The 19,137-nt window shown below is 50.2% G+C and overlaps 5 protein-coding genes across 5 annotated transcripts; 2 read left to right on the top strand and 3 right to left on the bottom strand.

The window, feature by feature from the left end:
* Nucleotides 1-521: 521 nt before the first annotated feature.
* Nucleotides 522-2,425, bottom strand: V2A60_000762 (uncharacterized protein; the record flags this gene model as incomplete). The annotated part of the gene is made up of 3 exons (XM_083252129.1): nucleotides 522-1,083; nucleotides 1,993-2,107; nucleotides 2,182-2,425. The coding sequence occupies 3 exons, from the start codon at nucleotides 2,423-2,425 to the stop codon at nucleotides 522-524; spliced, it is 921 nt and encodes a 306-aa protein (XP_083108255.1).
* A 1,483-nt stretch (nucleotides 2,426-3,908) lies between these two features.
* Nucleotides 3,909-4,622, bottom strand: V2A60_000761 (uncharacterized protein; the record flags this gene model as incomplete). Its single annotated transcript, XM_083252128.1, has 1 exon — nucleotides 3,909-4,622. One exon carries the CDS (start codon nucleotides 4,620-4,622, stop codon nucleotides 3,909-3,911), a length of 714 nt encoding a protein of 237 aa, XP_083108254.1.
* Nucleotides 4,623-6,026: 1,404 nt separating this feature from the next.
* Nucleotides 6,027-8,691, bottom strand: V2A60_000760 (uncharacterized protein; the record flags this gene model as incomplete). The annotated part of the gene is made up of 3 exons (XM_083252127.1): nucleotides 6,027-7,930; nucleotides 8,012-8,290; nucleotides 8,364-8,691. The coding sequence occupies 3 exons, from the start codon at nucleotides 8,689-8,691 to the stop codon at nucleotides 6,027-6,029; spliced, it is 2,511 nt and encodes an 836-aa protein (XP_083108253.1).
* A 1,311-nt stretch (nucleotides 8,692-10,002) lies between these two features.
* Nucleotides 10,003-10,319, top strand: V2A60_000759 (uncharacterized protein; the record flags this gene model as incomplete). Its single annotated transcript, XM_083252126.1, has 2 exons — nucleotides 10,003-10,036; nucleotides 10,102-10,319. 2 exons carry the CDS (start codon nucleotides 10,003-10,005, stop codon nucleotides 10,317-10,319), a joined length of 252 nt encoding a protein of 83 aa, XP_083108252.1.
* Nucleotides 10,320-16,296: 5,977 nt separating this feature from the next.
* On the top strand, nucleotides 16,297-18,815 carry V2A60_000758 (GTPase-activating protein GYP7; the record flags this gene model as incomplete). Its single annotated transcript, XM_083252125.1, has 3 exons — nucleotides 16,297-16,449; nucleotides 16,507-18,418; nucleotides 18,505-18,815. 3 exons carry the CDS (start codon nucleotides 16,297-16,299, stop codon nucleotides 18,813-18,815), a joined length of 2,376 nt encoding a protein of 791 aa, XP_083108251.1.
* Nucleotides 18,816-19,137: the final 322 nt, after the last annotated feature.

Raw genomic sequence — 19,137 nt, 5'->3', positions numbered from 1 at the left:
AATATACATCAGCAATAACGCTCACCGCTACCGAACCCGGCGAATCTTGTCGCTCTAATTAAGCTGATGAGCTACGATATTTGCACGACTGATATAATCATATGCTCCTCGTGCTATGACACAATTTGACGATCTATACTATTATCGTGAACGATTGGCTATTCTCTATAAGCTCTACACGAAGCGTTACACTGAAATAATCTGCGTCTAGGTCTTCTTTCATCGTGTTGATCGTAGTAGTGTGGCGCCTCAGAGGAATGAAACCTTCTCCCTCCTTTTCGACTAAGGAGATGACATTTTCCACTGCGTCTCGAGGCAAATGTCTGTGCGTAATCAGAAATGATAAGATCTGAGCTAGACTATATTTCATCGTAGGCACATGATCCGCAAATATCGTAGCTAGCTCCTAGATCTGCTTCTGGGTATTCTGAGCGTCTTGGTTGTTGATGGCTCCTCTGTCCCTGTCTCCTACTTTATGTTGTACCAATCCCTTAGATCATTCCGCCTTGGTGCGTTCTTTATCAGTTTATCCCCAGATCCAATCGGCCCGTACCAGATACGTGTTCGTCTTTCGTCCGGTCGAGGCTCCCGTCTTTGAATGCTCGGCCTTGCGGCCTCGTCGGTCTCGCAGAGTCGATCTGCATCCTGCCCCGGATCGGCGAAAGTCTCGCCATCGCCGTCATGCTCCTCGTTTTGATCTTGTTGTAGTACGGGAGAATCAGTTTTGCGTCGTTTGGCGCTCGCCTTTTAATACTCCCGATGGCTGCCCTAACAACCGGCTCCGTTACCGCCAGAACATGGCCGCCTGTAAGTAACTGGAAGCCATGCGAACCAGTCTCTCTGCCGAGATTGTAGGCAATCAGTCCTGCACTGTCTCCCTCGGGCAACGCTACGAGGACGTCGCCCAGACGGATATCGCGTGGTGGAGACCCCGTCAGCTTCGGCAAACCCGCCGCCACGCCGACAAGCAGGCCGAACCAGATGTTAGGGAAAGTTTTCTTGACCTGACTCGCAAGCGCGGCCGCCGAGCCCGTCTCGTACTCCTGGCCCGCCGGTAGCGTTGCGATGACGACGTAGTTGTCCCTGTAGTAATCACCAACTTCGTATGCTAGTGTTAGCGCGGGATATCTTATGCACACCACCTTCGTAGAGGTGGGAAAGGAAGACAAAGGGAAAATACAAAAATACAAATAAATCACATATCTGCTGTTCTTTATCTCTAAGAAATTTGAAAATGCATTGGAGCTCGACCGTTTCGTGACAGTTGTCATCAAGCTGCAAAAGGCTTCTCAGCAGCGTACTTGAATCAAGACACTAGTTTGACTTTGCTCAAAACGCTGAAGCCGTTTGGCAATTTGAGCTACCCGTGGCTCCAGTCATGAGTGTCAATCGAGAAATTGAAACTTGACATTGGCTGTCCTATGTGCAACTGTTGCCGGGTCGTCTGCAGTACTGAAGAAATGCAAAGTAACTTCGTAGGCGGGAAGCATACTTGATCAAAGATCTGCTGGACTGCTGGACTACTCCAATCGCGCCAGTGCTGTAGCCATTAAATTCCGAGATTCTTTCGATGTTTGGAACATGGGCTAAAAATGGAACTGAACAAGGCTTGGGATCCGTCAAGTTATCCAATAATCACCAAAAACTGATACAGTCAGCCGAATGTGGCTACTCTCTGTCGTGGTGAGTGACGGCTTGGAAGGTCGGGAGGTACACACGATCCCGGTTTATATTGTTCAGAACAGCTCTGAATTGCACAAGCGTGAAAGAAATGCCACCTCTTTTTATTTTCTTTTTCTCCTTTACTTATATCAATTTTCTTTCATTCGTCAAACTGCCGGGCAACTGTCGTGATATTCAACAGACCCATCGGTGAGACGCGTATACAACTCGTCGAGACTCAGAAGCATTTTGTTCGACAGGAAAAAACTCAACATATAGAATAGAAAAAAATGCCCACCATTTATCTACTCGTTGATTGTGTAAACGAACGAGTGATTGACTCCCGCCGATTGATGAAAGTCGACCTCGGTCGCCTTGGCACCACCAATCAGCCAAGCAAACCATACAGGGTAAGAGGAGCCGTTTACGACATTGGACGACTCCTCTATGATTTTGATGATTGATTAATAACTTTCACATGACTAGCATTGTACAATCGATAGTTGGGAAGGCACTTACGCAGGTAGCCGACGACTGTGCTGCATGCGTGTTCAGCTTTGCACTGCTTGATGGCCTCGGCACGAAACGTGTCTTGCGTGTACATTGACTCGAAGCTACCAACTACACGCAGTGCCCGCTGCGGATACAGGCTCTGGCTCGGGTTGTAGCTTTGCGTGCCGGGAAGCGACAGCTCGACGAGATATTTGCCCCGTGGGACAGCCACCACGACAGCGGGGAAAGCAAGGACTGCAGCGACCTTCATATTTGCAAAAGCAGGAGTCCTTTGAACTGTTTGGTACTCTTGATTGGAGATGATGAAGCAAACCGAATTTGTCCTTCGCCTGATCTGGAATGGCTTTCCAGAGGGGTGCACAGATTTCCTTTATATACCCAAAGGCATAGCTGCGGTGTAACAGGTCGTCACTCTATGTTTTGAGGCTGTGCACATGGACAATTGATATCGTCCGTTTTTTTAGGATTCCAGCAATTCATTTTCCCTTTCTATTGTTCATTTCAGCTCATTGATTGAAGCCTCCTAATCCTTTCTCCACCTCATGGGCGAGTTATGTCTTCGGATTGGGTGGTAACTTGCATCCTGCAATGCAGCCAGTCAGCGCCTTGTGCAATGGACCTAGTGTTATAACAAGGATTACTGATATATGTTAGAAGACTTTTTCTCGAGCTGTTGAGGTCAAAAGGCTACTATACGAGCGACAGCATGGTAAATCGCCTCGTATCTGGCTCATCGAACATCCTGGAGAGGAGACGGCCTGCATCACGATACTACCCTGGTCAGCAAGCAAAATTTGGGAAATGAACGGTTTAGAATACCGCTGATAGCTTTTTTTTAAGATACACATTGATAAGCGCGATGATGAAAAGGGAGGTTGTCTGAGGCAGAGAGTGCAGCACCTCGTCAAGTGAGAGGAACTCGTTTTCGTCCTCCATGTCGGCCATCACCATGCAATTGTACAAAGATTCTCGAGCTCAGAAATTCACATTCAACCCACGTAGCCCATGTAGCGCATGAACGTTGTAGTATGCCCATCTGCACGCTACTGTATTCCTGTAGCCCAGACTCTCGAGCCAATGTTTGTCCAGGAGCAAACAAGGCTCTTTTCAAGCATGCAGCATCATTTTAAATACAGCGCATGTACGGATACTGAGGTGAATGCTAAATTCTCTTGTTTCTTTTCAGATTAAGTCTCGCATCATGTTCTTACGCGGCCGAGTAGAGTCTTCACCCCCGAATTGGAAACAGTTCAGTTCGTGCATGAAGCTGTGAGTGCAAGAATCTTGGAGCATCGCGATACCAGCCATCAGAGGGCTTATTCTTACGAGCCCAATTTCGATGTCACCGTAATTTGCCACTCATCAAGCTAATACGAGACTGAGCAGGCACCCATCGTATGATTGGGGCCTATCACCTCACGACTTCTTTGGAGGGGGCGGTCGGCAACATTCTTATAAATTGTCTCACCTCCTTTTCGGAGATTTCCAAGTCAGATTTCGGCATGAAACTCAAATGACTAGCGAAAGCTAAAATCTACTGATTCTTTTTCGGACCCCCGGCCAACCAACCACCCCGCCCATGCGATTTGCCCAACTCCACACTCCGACACTACAACCACTCATAGACACGGCTTATACCGGCCGCCTCCTGTCATCATCTTATCGCCAGATCGGGTCCGTGTCGAATGTAACCATGCCATGCGCTCCATCATCCCTGGGCAATGCGGCAGAACTTACAAGGCCGAGTTGTATGGCTGGTCGCCACCCCCGTCGGTCTTGGCCCTGGCCTGCCTGAAGCCGTTCACCAGGCCCGTCCGCTGGTCTCTCGTGACCCCATAGTACTGGTACGCGCCGTTGACGGGACGCAGCACGGCAATCTTCTCGCACACGAGCACGTAGTCTCCGAAAAAGGGATGGGCGCGCACGTCGTCCACGCCCTCGCCGCCCTCGCCACCGCCGCCGCCGGTGGTGGTGAGGTGGGTGATGCCGTGGCCCAGCGTCGCGGCCCAGAGACCCGCGACCAGCACCGTGTGCGCAAAGGGGCTGCCGTCCGCCTCCAGCAGGATCGAGTAGACGTCGCCCGTGTACATGATGGGGTCGACGGTGAGGTGCACCGGAAAGTACCACAGGACGCCGTCAAAGGAGACGGGGTGCCAGGCCGTGACGAGCACGTCGCCGAGCCTGCACAGGACGTCGTTTTCGACGTAGTTGCGCAGCAGGCCGACGACCAGCCGCGGACCGGCGAGCGTCTGGACGGTGCTGCCGGAACGGAGGTCCTGAATCTCCACGGTCGATCCTGATTCGAGCGCCACGGGCGTGCCGTGCGCAAAACAAGCGCCGCCGCCGCCGCCGCCGCCGCTGCGGGAAGAGGGCGTAGTCATCTCGGGGGCCCGGCTGTCGCGGTCGTCGTTGTCGGTTGCTTTGCGGCGGTCCAAGGTCCGGTCCATGGCGTTGCGAGGTGAGAGGGTTTGACCTTTGAAATTATGCTTGACCGGACGAGGCGCGTCGCCTTTCTGTGCCCTGGTTCCGTTACATTTGTGCATGTGACTGGCTGCAGTCTTGTGCTCCCTCGCGTCACGGTGCGTGGGACGGCCACACTGCGACTCATTCTTATTCACGAGACTAAGTGGCGGTAAGTCGTGTCAAACATTCACTTAGGAACGGCTGAAGAACGAAATCAACGGCCTCGCATGAGCCCCATGCTGCCCGTGGTCGGCAGCCTTTGGACGAGCGGCCAATCTGCCGCGCATGAGCTGAAAAACAGCCCTGGCAGATAGCGTGCATTGCCACATTTCCAGCGATGGCCCTTCCAAGTACTGAGCGGAGAATCGGAATTCGAGCTTTGTGCGCCCTACTCTCTGAGTCGCCAAGTTGTCGAGTTCGCCTCTGTATCAGAGCTACTCTACCGATAAGAGGGTAGCAGTCCTTTCCGTGCACTGCGAAAACTTGAACTTTTGATGCGTTCAAACGTTCCGGGTTGAATGCAGGAGTGAACAAGATCAATAAATAGGTCTTATGAGCTGAATCCCCAGCTATCTGTAATTCTCAAAACGGTTCCAAAATTACAGGAGCTACTTAAAACCCCGCTGCGAAAGCTTCCCTTTTTTTAGTCTTTGTCCTTCCTAGCCTACCAGACTGTAGCCTAGACAGGCTTTCATGATCCAATAGTGACCCCGAGGATTCGATTGTAAGGTAGCTTCTGCGTGTGCCTTTGCTTCCAGCACGTCTTTGCTTCACTTTCGCCTCGTACACCACCTGACACTTGCGCGGCCAGGCGATCAGCCGTTGACCCTCCGGTGTAGCCATGACGGGGCGCAGGTTCCCAGTGCGCATCGTCGCTCTGGTCCGCGTCTCTATATATCATTCGTGTTACCGATTAATTTCCTATTCCGCCACTATGAGGCCACCGCGTGACCAGTAGTGGCCTCTAGCCAGCCAGGATGGGCTCCCGGGATGACGACGACGACGTATACCAGAATAACTTTTACGAAACCGGTCTGAGAAGAGCCAAGGAGAAGAGAGCTGTCGAGAGCGAGGGATTCATCTTTCCCGGCAAATGGCCTCGCCGGTGTCTCATCCGAGGCGCCGCGTCTTGTGTTCCAAGAGAGACCCATATACGTGCATACAGGACCGTGGCCTGGATTACACAAACCCTTCTCTTTGGGTCATTTTTTCGAATCTCAACGTTGAACTGGTTTTATTATCGTGTCTACAAAAGAAAGAAAAGAGCAATAATTTCCGAAAGAAGCATCTCGAGTTTACACAACCTCATCTTCACATTTCTACTCACAGAAATCCTCCTATAGACGATCAAATTCGTCCCATAGCCTCTCGCTCTGCTAAGATGTTCTTCAAATCTCGGATCTTTTGGTCGCATGCGGCTGCTGTCTGTACCCATACTGCTCCTTCGCTAGTCTCAGCATAGACAGTATCATATCCTCGGAGGCCAATTGCTTGTATGACAGGAACTGACCCTCCTTGGGAAGATTTTGAACGACCCCTTCTTCCAGTAGCGTAACTGCCGCTAGCATAGCAGTGCCTGCCAGCGACTCCCTGTTGATGACAGGAGGAATGTCCGGGCCGCTATGCCAGCTGCCTTTCTGCTGCTGAAACACCTGTCCATACCTCATCGCAATGAGGAGATGAAGGGGGCGGGCGTCCCGGATGTCGGATCTCCATGGGTTGCGGAGCTCGCCTTCTTCGACGCGGCCCTGGAGCAGCTTGACTACCTCCAAGGAGTGATAGAGCGAGAAGAAATTGATTCGGTCTTCGGACAGCTTAGGCTCACTTTGCTCGGCCAGATAGTGCCTTGGGGAGAGAACAAGAGGATCCAATCCCTCTAAACCATTTGATTGACCAAGGATGTAGGCAAGAACAAAGGCTTTGGGTAGGGGTGGTGGCTTGGTCTTCAGATAAGCCCCGACGCTGTTCAGCTCTTCCTCCACCGTTGTCGTAGTACCGTTAAGAACGGACAGGCCACGACTGGAGTAGTGCGCAGCCGTTTCGGGAGAGGTGACTCCCTTGATGTAATCTTCGTTGAATGTGTCGGCTATCGGCTTGAGAGCGGCCGTTGTCTGCTCTCTCAGGACATCTGGTAGTTTCAACAGGTAGGTCCGCTGCGTACGGATAGTCTCATTCCAAGCGGCAGCTCGAAGCTGATCAGCGGCTTCGAGTGCCATCTTTGTGATTTCATCCTTTTCTGTCGTATTATGACTTTCCTCGATGGCGATCTGGGAAAGTGCCTGAACAGCACCGATCCGCTCTGCGCCTTCGGAAATAACAGCGAGGCCTTGGACCGTCAAGGAGCTGTTCAGCTTTTCCCGGAAAGACTTTTCTTTCGATGGAAACGGTTTACCAGTGTCTGAATAGATGTAAGTATAGACATTGTCGCCGAGGAACTGGTGCCATCGACTGTCGCGATGCTGTAGAAAGACTTCCTTCCCGGGCGCCGTTGGAAGCTTGGCCAAACTGAGGATCCCCCGAATAATGTGTAAGACAAGGCCCAACTCGGGAACGGGAGTGAGGAACAGTGCATCGCCAGAGTAGCACAGCACCGCATCCAGGACGTCAATATAGCCCCTCAAAGTCTCGACAGCAAGGTTTGTTGTACATCCAACAAAAGGTATAATGGCTGTTACGGCTGCGGCTTTGTCCAGGCCATTGGCGTCATCACTTTCGAATGCATCAACGATACCTTTGACCCAGAGCGTGACACCGGCAACAGTGAGAGCGGAAGTAGCAGCGCCTGAAGCTAACTTGGCAGGACGGATTTTGAAGCTTGCTGACTCAGGTGATAGTGGCTTGTAGCCTAATACTTTGGTCCGAATGTCATTGACAGAGTATCCAGATGTCTCTGTTATAGACGTGAGCAATCCTCGAGAATTTGCCAAGCTCTCAAACTCTTTCTGTGAGAGTCCCTCGGCTAGCTTCGCCAATTTAGAGGTCTGGACTTGCTGTGATTTAGGAATGGCGAGCTCAGACACTGGCTTTCCTCCTTTAGTGTTTGTTGGTTTCCCAATGCTTCCGACTTCTTCGCCCGGGTTTGCCTTCGAATTGCCTTGTTTGGTATTGGTAGTACCCTCACCATCCGTAACTATACTCTTCAAGATATCTTCTCCCAGACCACAGGCTCTTTTCGTAGCATCCCTTTTGCAAACTGGGCCTGGTTTCTCAAAGACTTTTGCTCCAGATGTATCTTCGATATATTTGAATTCGTTGCCTTCGTAGACAACGTTGAAGACGTCCGTGTTTCCTCCTAGTCAGTCATATCTCGATTAGCAAAAATGTTTCTTTTCATTTCGGCGGACACACTGATTTGTAATGTGCTGCAACTTACCACCCATTGGCGAGATCTTGGACTTCCATAGCTTTCCACTGACTTTGTCTTTAGCCTGGCTCTGCATGGCTGCCGCAATATCCTTGCGAGCAAAGTGAAGTCCATTGGTACCGGTAACTCGGTCGCCGCTGACTCCGAGCTTAACCCATTGCCCTTCACGAGTGAGCGCCTTGACATCCCAAATGGACTTCACATTGTTATCCGCAGCATGCTCGGTGATGCCGATAAAGTTCTTATTCGCCGTGGTGATTGCTCGAAACTTTCCGCGAACAGCTGGATCTGCCTGTGGTGTTAGAGATGTCGGTTATGAAGACAAAACTTTGAGCTTCATATGGGCGGCTCAGCCACTTACTCCTGGTCAAGTCATACTCTGTGAGCTTCGATCCAACTCCCTCAAATAGGGTTTTTTTGGGGACCCATTTGTTGGATTTCCATTCCACTCCATGGTTTCCAAAAGGCTTTGGTGGATTCACAGGTTTGTCAATGGCGGCAAGGATCTCTGCACGAGTCCAGGTTTCACTCCCAAGAACAATCTCCTTGGGAATTCTGATATCACCCTGCGGCTCGGGAACACCTCTCTTGAGAATGTGATCATGGTCAGGAGCATTGCCAGTGGCACGCGAAGCAACCAGGTGAGCAGCAGCCAGACCAAGAAGGAATGCACGCCGAAGAATCAACATGATGATGCGCGTGAGTGATTTTCGTTGAGCTTGGGTATGAGGGATCAAATCCTTTTTGGTTTGGGCTATTGTCGAGTGGTAGAACAAGATTGTTTATTTGACCCGTCCGTCTTATATACATGAAATCGTCTGTCGCGGTTCAGTAGTTTTGCGCCTATAGACGGGTATATTTTGCACAAGACACAATTTGCATGAAGAGCAAAATGAGCATACATACTGCCGTGATACATAGCCGTAGACTAATAACATAGTCTTCATAACAAAGCATTCACGATAGGCCAGGAATGCATGGTCAATGAGATGATGGTGGAGTGTATAGTCATCCGCGGGCTTAAAAGTACCGAGAAGCAGGCGGCGCGCTACAGTCTTTCACAGCCTTAGTGCCTGAATCGTGTGTGATTTTGTTGAATACACTGTCGAGGCCGAACGCGAGGATGCGAAGCAGGTGATCACGAAGCCAACAAGGGGACAAGATGCAGGGAATCGATGCCCAATATGCTGGGCATAATGGGCCTATTACTCGGAGCTGGGTTAAACGGGTCCCAGATTCCACGGTGAATTCCGTGCAAGCGAAACTCATTCTCTTCATTTTATAAAATGCCGCCGGGACTAGCGCATGAACAACTCTGACCTCGTGTGGCGAGGCATGGGGGCATGCGAAACGTACCATACACGGTGGTACTTGCCTCGTTGGGGGCTGTGTCTCAGTGGCAGTAACTAACTAGTTGACTAGCTAGCGCACTCTAAGCGCGCTTCTGGGGGCTGTTCAACTATCATACGCCGACCTTGTTGTATACAGTCCCCCCTGTACTTAGACCGGTGCATTTCGGTCCGAGCGTCTTGTGACGTAGTGGACATGGTAATTTCGTCTGGTAAAGGCCAAGGCAATTTCAATATTGAGGCTAAAGACTATGCCGAACAAGCGATGTGAGTTCAATGCCGTACAGTGTAACTGTAACCGTAAAGTGTAGCTTAATTACTAGAAGGTATTTGCGTCATTTCGCTCTCGGCACGTGATAGAAGCATAGTAAGAGATGAGGAACGGGTTCAATCAATGCGTTTCCATATGAGCCACGTCACTCCCAATGAGATGTCTTTATTCGGGTATACGTTTGGGTATTTCTGCCTCTCTTCTCTCAAAGTACTTATTATCAGCACTCGCCTTTCGCATATTCGAACATTGAGCTGGTCACACCTCCTATCCTATTTCTGTATTGCACACTGCTCCAACCAAAGCTACTGAAAAGCTCTATTATCGTTGTTCAACGAAAGATACTCAGGTCACGGTACTCTATCCTCTAATCGATCGCAATGGTTCGCATTACTGCTGCTGCTGTTCTAGCTTGTGAGTCCGCCATCTCGGACGTCTTCGAATTGCCGGCGCATTGAAGGCACTAACAGTACACCTAGTTGTTGCTATATCCTCTGCAGCGTCCTCGGACGCCTCTGAGAGTGGGAGTCTTACTGCTCGAGCAGATGCCCCAGCAGATGCCCCAGCATCGACATCGCATGATTTGGAGCAAATTAGTTTGCTGATTGATACTCTGGCAACACTTTCAGACATGCTCAAAGAGCTGCAGCAGGACGTCATCAGCGGTAGGACGCAGAAAGACGCCGCTGTGGCTTAAGAGCTCCCCAGATTTCAAGTGTTTCGTATGGGAAGCGTATGGGGCAGACATCTACAACAATGATCCAATGGCAATCTGTGTTAGATAGCAGTGTATCTATACTGTAGTTGAAAGAGCTTACTATTTCATGAGTTGTTTGAATCTAGTTTACTTTTGTCTGTTTACATTTGCAAGGAATATCCAAACACAGCGAACGCTGTGACTTGACTTGAACTGGTTAAAAAAGCCTCCAAGTCTGTAGTTTCGGCAGGATCCGCAGAAGTTATGTACTTACTGATGGCATCTAATTTGAGTCGATCTGTTTGTGGGCGTTGACCTAGAACGTTACATGGAAGAGCAGCACAAAGTATTTCTACACTTTTTGCAAGTAAGTGTCATGGACTTTTTTTTTAGCTCTGTTACTTCTTATCTATGGCGGCGAGTACATTAGAAAGGGCTTGGAGGAGCTGAGCCAAGGACTGTTGGCTAGCTTCAATCTCGAGATTCAATCATCAGCAACACATTCACTCCTTCTTCTGATGCACATTTCCATCCAGGCTACCGTAGCTAAGCAATTCTCCGAATCACTTTTCCAATCTCGAACAAAGGAACTCGCATGCTACCTGCTATTATCGGCCCGTCGGCCTGTGGTAGGCCAAAATCGGACAACTGAAAGGTTCAACACCCGGCGACCCTGCGGCTACTCAGGGCAGTGACGAAACATGTAGCGGATACTGCGGCATAAGTTGTCGCGCCAGTTCAACAAGAGGTATTTAGCTTATGCTTGGTAGCTGCCCCTCCTTGGGTGGAGAGACGGGCAGTTTTACCAGGTCAAGCACTACATTTCTTTTCCGACGGTGCTTCACTCATGTGAAGGCAGGAAATGACTGAAATTCAGGACGGTGGTCGAAGAAAGGAAACATGGGGACTATTCAAGTTAATATAAAATGGGTATCCCCTCTGGAGAAATTGAATAGAGTTATCTGTCCTAAGACCGCCCCGCCAGCCCTGGATGTGGCGGGGCGAGCCAGCCCACCAACCAGATACTGGTACTGATAGAAAACGGTCGGAATAAATAAAGTTGTTGGGGTGGGGCTATAACCAACTACGCGGTAGCGATGATATTGTTCTATAGCATACCTGGATTAGATGTAGTTGAGCCATGAAATACTACGGCTTGGCGTCATGTACGAAGCAGAGCGAAAGAGAACACGTGCACAAGAGAACAGCACGATGCATAAAGTATTGACGCGTGATGCAAAGTCATCTATAAACTGCGCGGGCAATTCTGTCATCTTCTCTAGTGGTTACTGATTTCCCAAGGTCATGTCCGGCGTAATGCGGATCAAAGAGGGCAAGGAGGCATCACCAGGTCACGGCACGAACAGAAGCGTCCAGGAAAGACCTTGGTAGAGGCTGTCGGGCTGCTGTATGGTAGGATACTTGGCCGACTGGTGTGGTACCCCCACCTTGCCACCTTTTGCCAGCGGACCAGCAACGCGACAGAAGCTATCTAGGAGGCATGAGGCATGAGGCGTGAGGCGTCAGTGACATTCTGTGGCTGTGCGGCTGTGCCTGCCAACACGCGGCCAAGCCGCCAAGCCGCCAAGGCGTGCCTCAAAACCGGAACTTTGCGAGCTACCAGTTATCTTACCTCGTACAACCACTTGTCGGCGCGTGCCGACCAAGTTGGACAGTTCCCCTGCGCAGATTCATGCCACGCGCCAATTACTTGCATCATCAGCATCATAGAGATGATCCTTGGTAGAGACAAAAAAGCTGCACGCTGTTGTCACCGGCTTTGTGTTTGTTGCGAGGTCAGATGCAAAGTCGAGATCCAAGGGCACGACGTTTTTCTCGTAGCAATTTTACCGCGAGTCTGTTCTATGGCATCTGTCTCGGTAGTCCACCAGAAGCTCGCGTTGGCTGTGCTGAGCAATATGTTTGGTGTTAATGTAAGAATCAAGAGGGAGGCTCATTTCTTAGTAGCACTAGTCTAATTCTTGGCAAATACTCACTCCATGCTTGACGCTTTTTGCCATCTGTTGGCTGGGAAATAGCGACCAGCGCAGAATGAGACTCTCAACTACAGTGGCCCGTAACATTGCCCTACTGGGACCAAGTTCAATGCTGGCTACCTCGAATTTCCCTCAACCGAGACTCGATTTTAACACGAGAGAGCAGCATTGTGACACGATGCCAGCAGAGGAGTCGGAGCATGCCGAATGAACACGCCTGGACGTAATTCACATCATCTCGCGCCATATACCTACCTATAGTTATGTCTTCGCAAATCAATCTGTTAAGCCTGTCTCTTGGCAGACTTCAGACTCGAGTATTAATCAATTATAACGTAAATACCGCGCACACCGGAACTAAATGCCCATGTGCCACTTTTGCTATTCACCTGCACTCTGTATCTCGAGCATTAACGAGGGGGCATAACTGAAGGCCGCGCTGCTTTGCTTTAATGCTACACGACTCCTGCCCTCTAACCCATTAGCAGATTCTCTCTGCTTGCCGCTGCCAAGCGGAATCATAGCCGACAAGCAATGCGGCAATACTGAGTAGAGTCGCCGAGGCATTATGCCAAGTGTCTCTGTGATTAATACTAGTGCATCATAGGCTATCGGGGTAATTGATAAGCGCCACGGCTGGTGCTACATTCACCCCATGCAAGTGCAGCTGCATACCACCATAGCAGCAGATGCTGGCGAAAGGTATCATGTTGCAAAATTAAGAAGCCGACTTGAATGTTATTGTTCGGTGTGACGAGTCGTGTAATTGGGCTTCTTGTGAAAGTGAAGCAGATGGCCTGGCCACGAGTCTGTCATTTGTATCATCTTCCAGCCCGTCAAAGTTTATGAAGAGTAGGACAAGGAAAGAAAACAAGCTCTCTTAAATCATCTCCTGCTCTTCCTTCTTTCGCCAGATTCCAATCTGTCATCTATGTGCCCAGTGTTCCAATACCGACGTCCTTGTCCATGTTTGATCAAGGCCCCTGTATTTGGCAGTGAGGTGGTATCTGCGTAAAATAATGACAAGACTGTAGCTCTTCAGTCTCGACAGCCCACCACCAGCTTGCTTTGCGGCGCAAGGTGGCATCAAAGTGCAAGTTTGCGCGGCCGTGTTATCAGCACGGAAGAACTCAACGAGGTTAGATCTCTATCCGGCGGTCTGTTCAGAGCAAGGCATGCTTGCACGATAACTGTTTGTACCGATTACGTCTTACCGAGAGGCTTGCCTTCCAAGGTAAGCAATTCACCAAATGAATTCTGCTCCATCCAGCAATAAATGAGGCATTCATCAATATCATCTGGCAACTTTCTCCCTCGCAGGAACGGATGAATATAGCCCTGTAATACTGTCAGTCTCTCTTCAGGAACCCACCACATAAAACACTCAACAAGATCGAAAAACAGCTCCCTGTCACCCCCTTCTAAAGCAGTAGCTAGAGATTCGAATGTTTTTTCTCTAGAAAGAAACAATAAGTAGATAGTAAATTCTTATAGTCTAGTAATAATAGTAGTAATCTTAAGTACTTACTCGTTCTTATATGCTAGTAGCTAAAATCAGCTAGGTATATATAATGCTAGCTCTAAAATAAAAAAGAATAAATAGCATAAAACCTGGAAGGAGAATAATCTATTATCAATTCACACAAAATTTCGCCAAGTTATACATAATTAAACTTGATAACTAACAGCGTGGCTACCCACAATTGGTGAGACGCCGCTCGGGCACGTGCAGGATGCTCAGTCCGACACCCAGACACTCCAATGCAAGGACCTTCGCCCATCGCGGAGTCTTCTTTCTATTTCGCATCCTACCTCACCCTCACATTTCGAAAGATTGACTGTAAAAAAATGGAAAACTTGTTCCCTTCAGCGTAGGACGCGTACTCCTCCTACGCTAGACCTGTACTGACTTTCACTCCCAACAAAGTCGAGACGCCCGTTTCCGCACCGCCCAACGCGGCCTAAACGATTCGACTGCCTTTCCTCCAGCCACTGGCTCGCCACGCAACGAGCAAGATGAGGGTACCAAGTCTGAGATTAAACTACCACGTATTCCGCTCTCGATTTCGCCCTCGCTGAGCCAGTCACTGGGTCTTGCGCCGCAGCTTGACTACCCGAAGCCATTGCCTCTATGGCTAGATGCGAAGCACTCGAAGCACATTGTGAAGGGCGACTTTATGAAGCTCAGCGTTCAACCAACCACCATAGATGCGGGTGAATGGCTTGCATACCAAGGCATGTATCAACCAGAAACTCATCCGGCCATAGACCTAACATTTGCAGCTATGGAACACCATCGGGTGTTGTGGAGCTTCGTCTCTGTCCTCTTAACGGATGGTTTGTGCAGCTCTGAAACCTGTCCAACAATGTCAGCTGGGAAGTATGTCACGGCTGTAGGCCTTCGCTACTCTCTATACGTACTCGCAGCTAATAACTAAAAAAAAACCCTCACAGGGACTGCTCGTATACATGGCTGGATGACGATGAGAAAACCTTTGATATCACTGCCTGCCAATACATGACCAGAGTACAGCAATGGATCACTACGCAATTTGACAACACTCACCTCTTCCCCGTTGATCCCTCCGGCGTTACATCCGCAATCTACCCCGGGCTTTCGTCAGTGGACAATGACCCATGGAGGGGCGCAAGAAGCGGATTTCCGGAGGGATTTGAAGCTTCATGCCGCTCCATATTCCGCCAAATGTTTCGAGTCTACGCGCATATTTACTGGAACCACTTTATCGAGCCGTTTTATCACTTGAATCTCGATAAGCACCTGAATAGCTGCTTTTGCTATTTTCTCCACGCCGCAACTGCTCTGGGAATGCTTGGGAGCGATGACGTCAAGCCCATGCAGCACATTATCGACCTTTGGGCTGTAGATGGCACCTTATCACCTGAATCTAAGCTTTACACTTTCTCTGATACCAAGGTGGGGGATTATCTGGTCGCTCGCAGCATCTAACAAGATAAGATCCAGCATCGGCTGTACGCGCACATGGTGGCCCATGCTTGCACATATTGGCGGGGCATGTAGCGTGTATAGCTAGATAGATAGCTTATCGCTTATGACGAGGCTAGCTATGGTATTCAAGATTTGAGACTTATGGGCATTATAATAGGCGTTTTTCGCGTGTATGCTACCTACGCTCCTGACACAGAGGTCAAGATAACCTCCGAGGTCAAAATATGTGCTAACTGCCTTTAGAGGAAATTTATATAGAATTGGCGTTTTGAGCGTCACACTTTTGCGAATTAGCTTTCCAATAAAATAGTTATAGTGGGCAACAGTTGATGACGGTAGAAAATACCGAGTGCTACCCTGGAGAAACTTACACTAACTTGGACTATGGTAATGTTTTCTACATAGAAAATTTCAATGAAAGAATTTTAAAAATCATAAATTCAAAGCTTTCTACGAAAGAAAATTCATATGTATTATCTGATTTTATTTTTCGATTATGAGATTCCGCTATGACGGAACCCAAATGCATTGCTTTGTCCAGGTAATGAAATGATTTAAGCTTAGCCACCAAGAAATTTTTAGGCGTACGTATGAACCATGTTTTGATGCTTATTCTGACTTGATGAGCGTATCAGGTTTTTCGCTAGATGGCATAGAATAATCAGAATATACATACAGATTACCACGCAGAGATATTCAAAGCTGCCTTGTTACCATTTAAACCATTTAGCCCCACTGCGACCTTCTGGAGCTAAAATCCCCCACTAAAATCCTCACGGTCAGCCTTGTGCTTGCGTGGCGGGGCATCGAAATCGTCGTCATCCGACCTGCGGCTCAGCCAGGATTCGCCCGTTCTCGTGCAAGCCTGCTTTTTAAATGCTGCCATTTGCCCCCGCCGTCATATTTCTCCTCGCAACATGACATTTACCGTCTAAATCACCGCTCAACGTCTTCTCTACATCCCCACCTACCTCTGTTCTACAAACCGCGACTCCCGCGGTTGACAGCCAAGATGGCTTCCGGTGGCGGCTCTGGTCTGCCGCGACGCTCTGACTCTCCCTCGAACAGTTTCTATGCCGTCACAGACGACGACGAAGGCGCCTACGATACGATTACGCATACTGAAACAGGAAAAGGCGTCAAGCTGCTCTTCTCGAAAAGCAAGGTACGCTCAAGTCGTTCGGCAAACAAACCCCGCGATCCTATACACTAACAACAGCAGGTCTATGTACACCCTTCGCCCTCGTCCAAGGATAACATCGCCGGCTACATAGCGCTACTACAGCAAAAGCCGGCGGCCGGCGCTGCTTCGTCCAGTGAAGGCTCCAGCCCTTCTTCTGCCGACCTCCTGCTCGCCTGGGTGCCTGAGTCCTCACTCGGCGACTCGGCCAGCATATACGTCAAAGTTGATCTGTCCGATGGCGACTCACCACCCCGACAATCTTACCTCGTTCCTCCGCCCCCGACGGTAACATCTCACAGCGGATCTGTTGGCGCATATTCTTTTGCAGTGCCGGTCAGCGCCATTTACTCGCTGCTGGTACGGCCACCTAGTGTTGGATGGTGGCACGGCTCCATCATTATCAACACTAAAGCTGGCGACAGCTTCCCGGCCTTGTTTTTTCATGATAATGAGTGCCAAAGTACTATACAGCAAAAGAAGCGGCTTACAAAGGATACGTTCGACCCCTTCAGCGAAGCCGGAAAAATGTTTTGGGGCGCAGACGAGGTTCTGCGCTGGCTAAGGCGATATGTCCGCATCGAAAAATCGGCAGCAGAGCCCAATATTTATCTCATCGAGCCGACCAAGGACGACTTGAATGCGTTTGGATCGATTCCTACTACCGTGAACAAGGGCAAAGGAGCCCCAGCCGGTCGCGATGCCGAAATGGACCCGTTTGTCAAATTCGTCAAGGAGACTGGCTGGAATATCATGGAGAAGTTTAGCCAGGTGACAACTTTCACCCGGAGAGCAGCGCAGGATCTGGCTGAAAATCCAAACATGCCACCCCAGGTGAAGAAGCTGCTCAGAAACAGCGATGTGCAAAACTTGCAAGACGAGTATGACAGCGCCAGAATATACCTTGCCCGCTGGGCCATGGGCATCGCGGAGCAAAGTGAGCGTGACAGGAAGCAAAAGATGTACACTGTCAAAGATGTCCTCGAGCTGGAGGATACAGGCGTTGGGGAGTTTGAGCTTCTCGATGCTACCAGCGCCCTCTCTCTCTCGGAGCGTCGCAAGCCAGTCACCATGACGGAATGGAAGACGTTCTTCGATCCCGAGAATGGAAGGCTCATCAAGACGACGGACGAAGTCAAGGAGCGCATCTTCCACGGTGGCTTGGATGCCGATGACGGGGTCCGCAAAGAAGCCTGGCTATTCTTGCTGGGCGTCCATGACTGGTACAGCACTGCGGATGAGCGAAAGGCCCAGGTGGCATCCCTTCGGGATGCCTACTATAAGCTGAAGCACGCTTGGTGGGAGAGACTCGACGGGCACGGCGGCGAGGGCGAAACGGGGGAATGGTGGAGGGAGCAGCGTGGTCGCATCGAGAAGGACGTCCACCGCACCGACCGCCACATCCCCATCTTCTTCGGGGAGGACACACCCCATCCCGACCCCAACTCGCCCTTCGCCGACGTCGGCACCAATGTTCACCTGGAGCAGCTCAAGGAGATGCTCCTCACGTACAATGAGTTCAACAAGGATCTCGGGTACGTGCAGGGCATGTCCGACCTCCTCGCCCCCATCTACGCCGTCATCCAGGACGACGCCATCGCCTTTTGGGCCTTTAAAGAGTTCATGGGCCGCATGGAGCGCAATTTCTTGCGCGACCAGTCCGGCATGCGCGCGCAGCTGCTCGCACTCGACCAGCTCGTCAACTTCATGGACCCGAAACTCTGGAACCACCTGCAAAAGGCCGACAGCACCAACTTTTTCTTCTTCTTCCGCATGCTCCTGGTCTGGTACAAGCGCGAGTTTCCGTGGGCCGACATACTGAGCCTGTGGGAGCGTCTGTGGACCGATTTCCTGAGCGCCGAGTTTCACATTTTCGTCTCGCTCTCCATCTTGGAGAAGCATCGCGACGTCATCATGGAGCATCTGCAAGCCTTTGACGAGGTCCTCAAGTACAGTACGTTTTGCCCGTTTCCTCTTTTCGCTGTCTTGCAAGCAACCCGTCCAAATACTGACACACTTTTTTTTTCTTGCCTTTATTAGTCAACGAACTTTCCGGCAGTATGGACCTCGACTCGACGCTCATCCGCGCCGAGGCGCTCTTCCGCAAATACCAGCGCGCCGTCGAGGCCATTGACAAGAAGGAGAACTTTCCGGCCCCACGGCCGGTGCCGGGGTCCGCTTCAACAGCAGTGCCGGCGGCCTCGTCAGCTACCGCCGCGCCCAAGGGAAAGGAAACCGAGGCTGCCGCCAAGGTCATCACGCCGGAGCTGCGTAAGCTGCTGAGCAGAAAGGTAGAGGTCTTGCCGCGCAAGACGGTGGCGCAGAAGGGGGACGGCATGCCTGGCAAATAATCGTGTTTAATTTCTTAACAAGGCCTTGGCGTTTTTGGGAACTGTATCTGTCTGTACCTATAAATTAATCACCACCATGTCCTCCATGTATGCAAGAACATTCGCTGTGCTCATATGTGACGAACCGTAGAATGATATTTGAAAGGCACAAATCTTCGTATTACACTACATAAAGGCTTGCACAACTCCGCCTCGTCCAGGGTATACCGCCACTGCCCATATCCAGGACCTGATCTATTCACAATTGCCTCAACGAGCCACATGGCAACCAAACCACGCATGATGGAGAGAAGCAGAAAAAGACGACAAAAACAAGACACCC

This window comes from Cordyceps javanica, chromosome 1 (genome assembly GCF_051103115.1).
Source record: "Cordyceps javanica chromosome 1, complete sequence".
NCBI lineage: Eukaryota > Fungi > Ascomycota > Sordariomycetes > Hypocreales > Cordycipitaceae > Cordyceps > Cordyceps javanica.
Note: the sequence above shows the minus strand (reverse complement) of the source record. Positions and strands in the feature narration are given on the sequence as shown.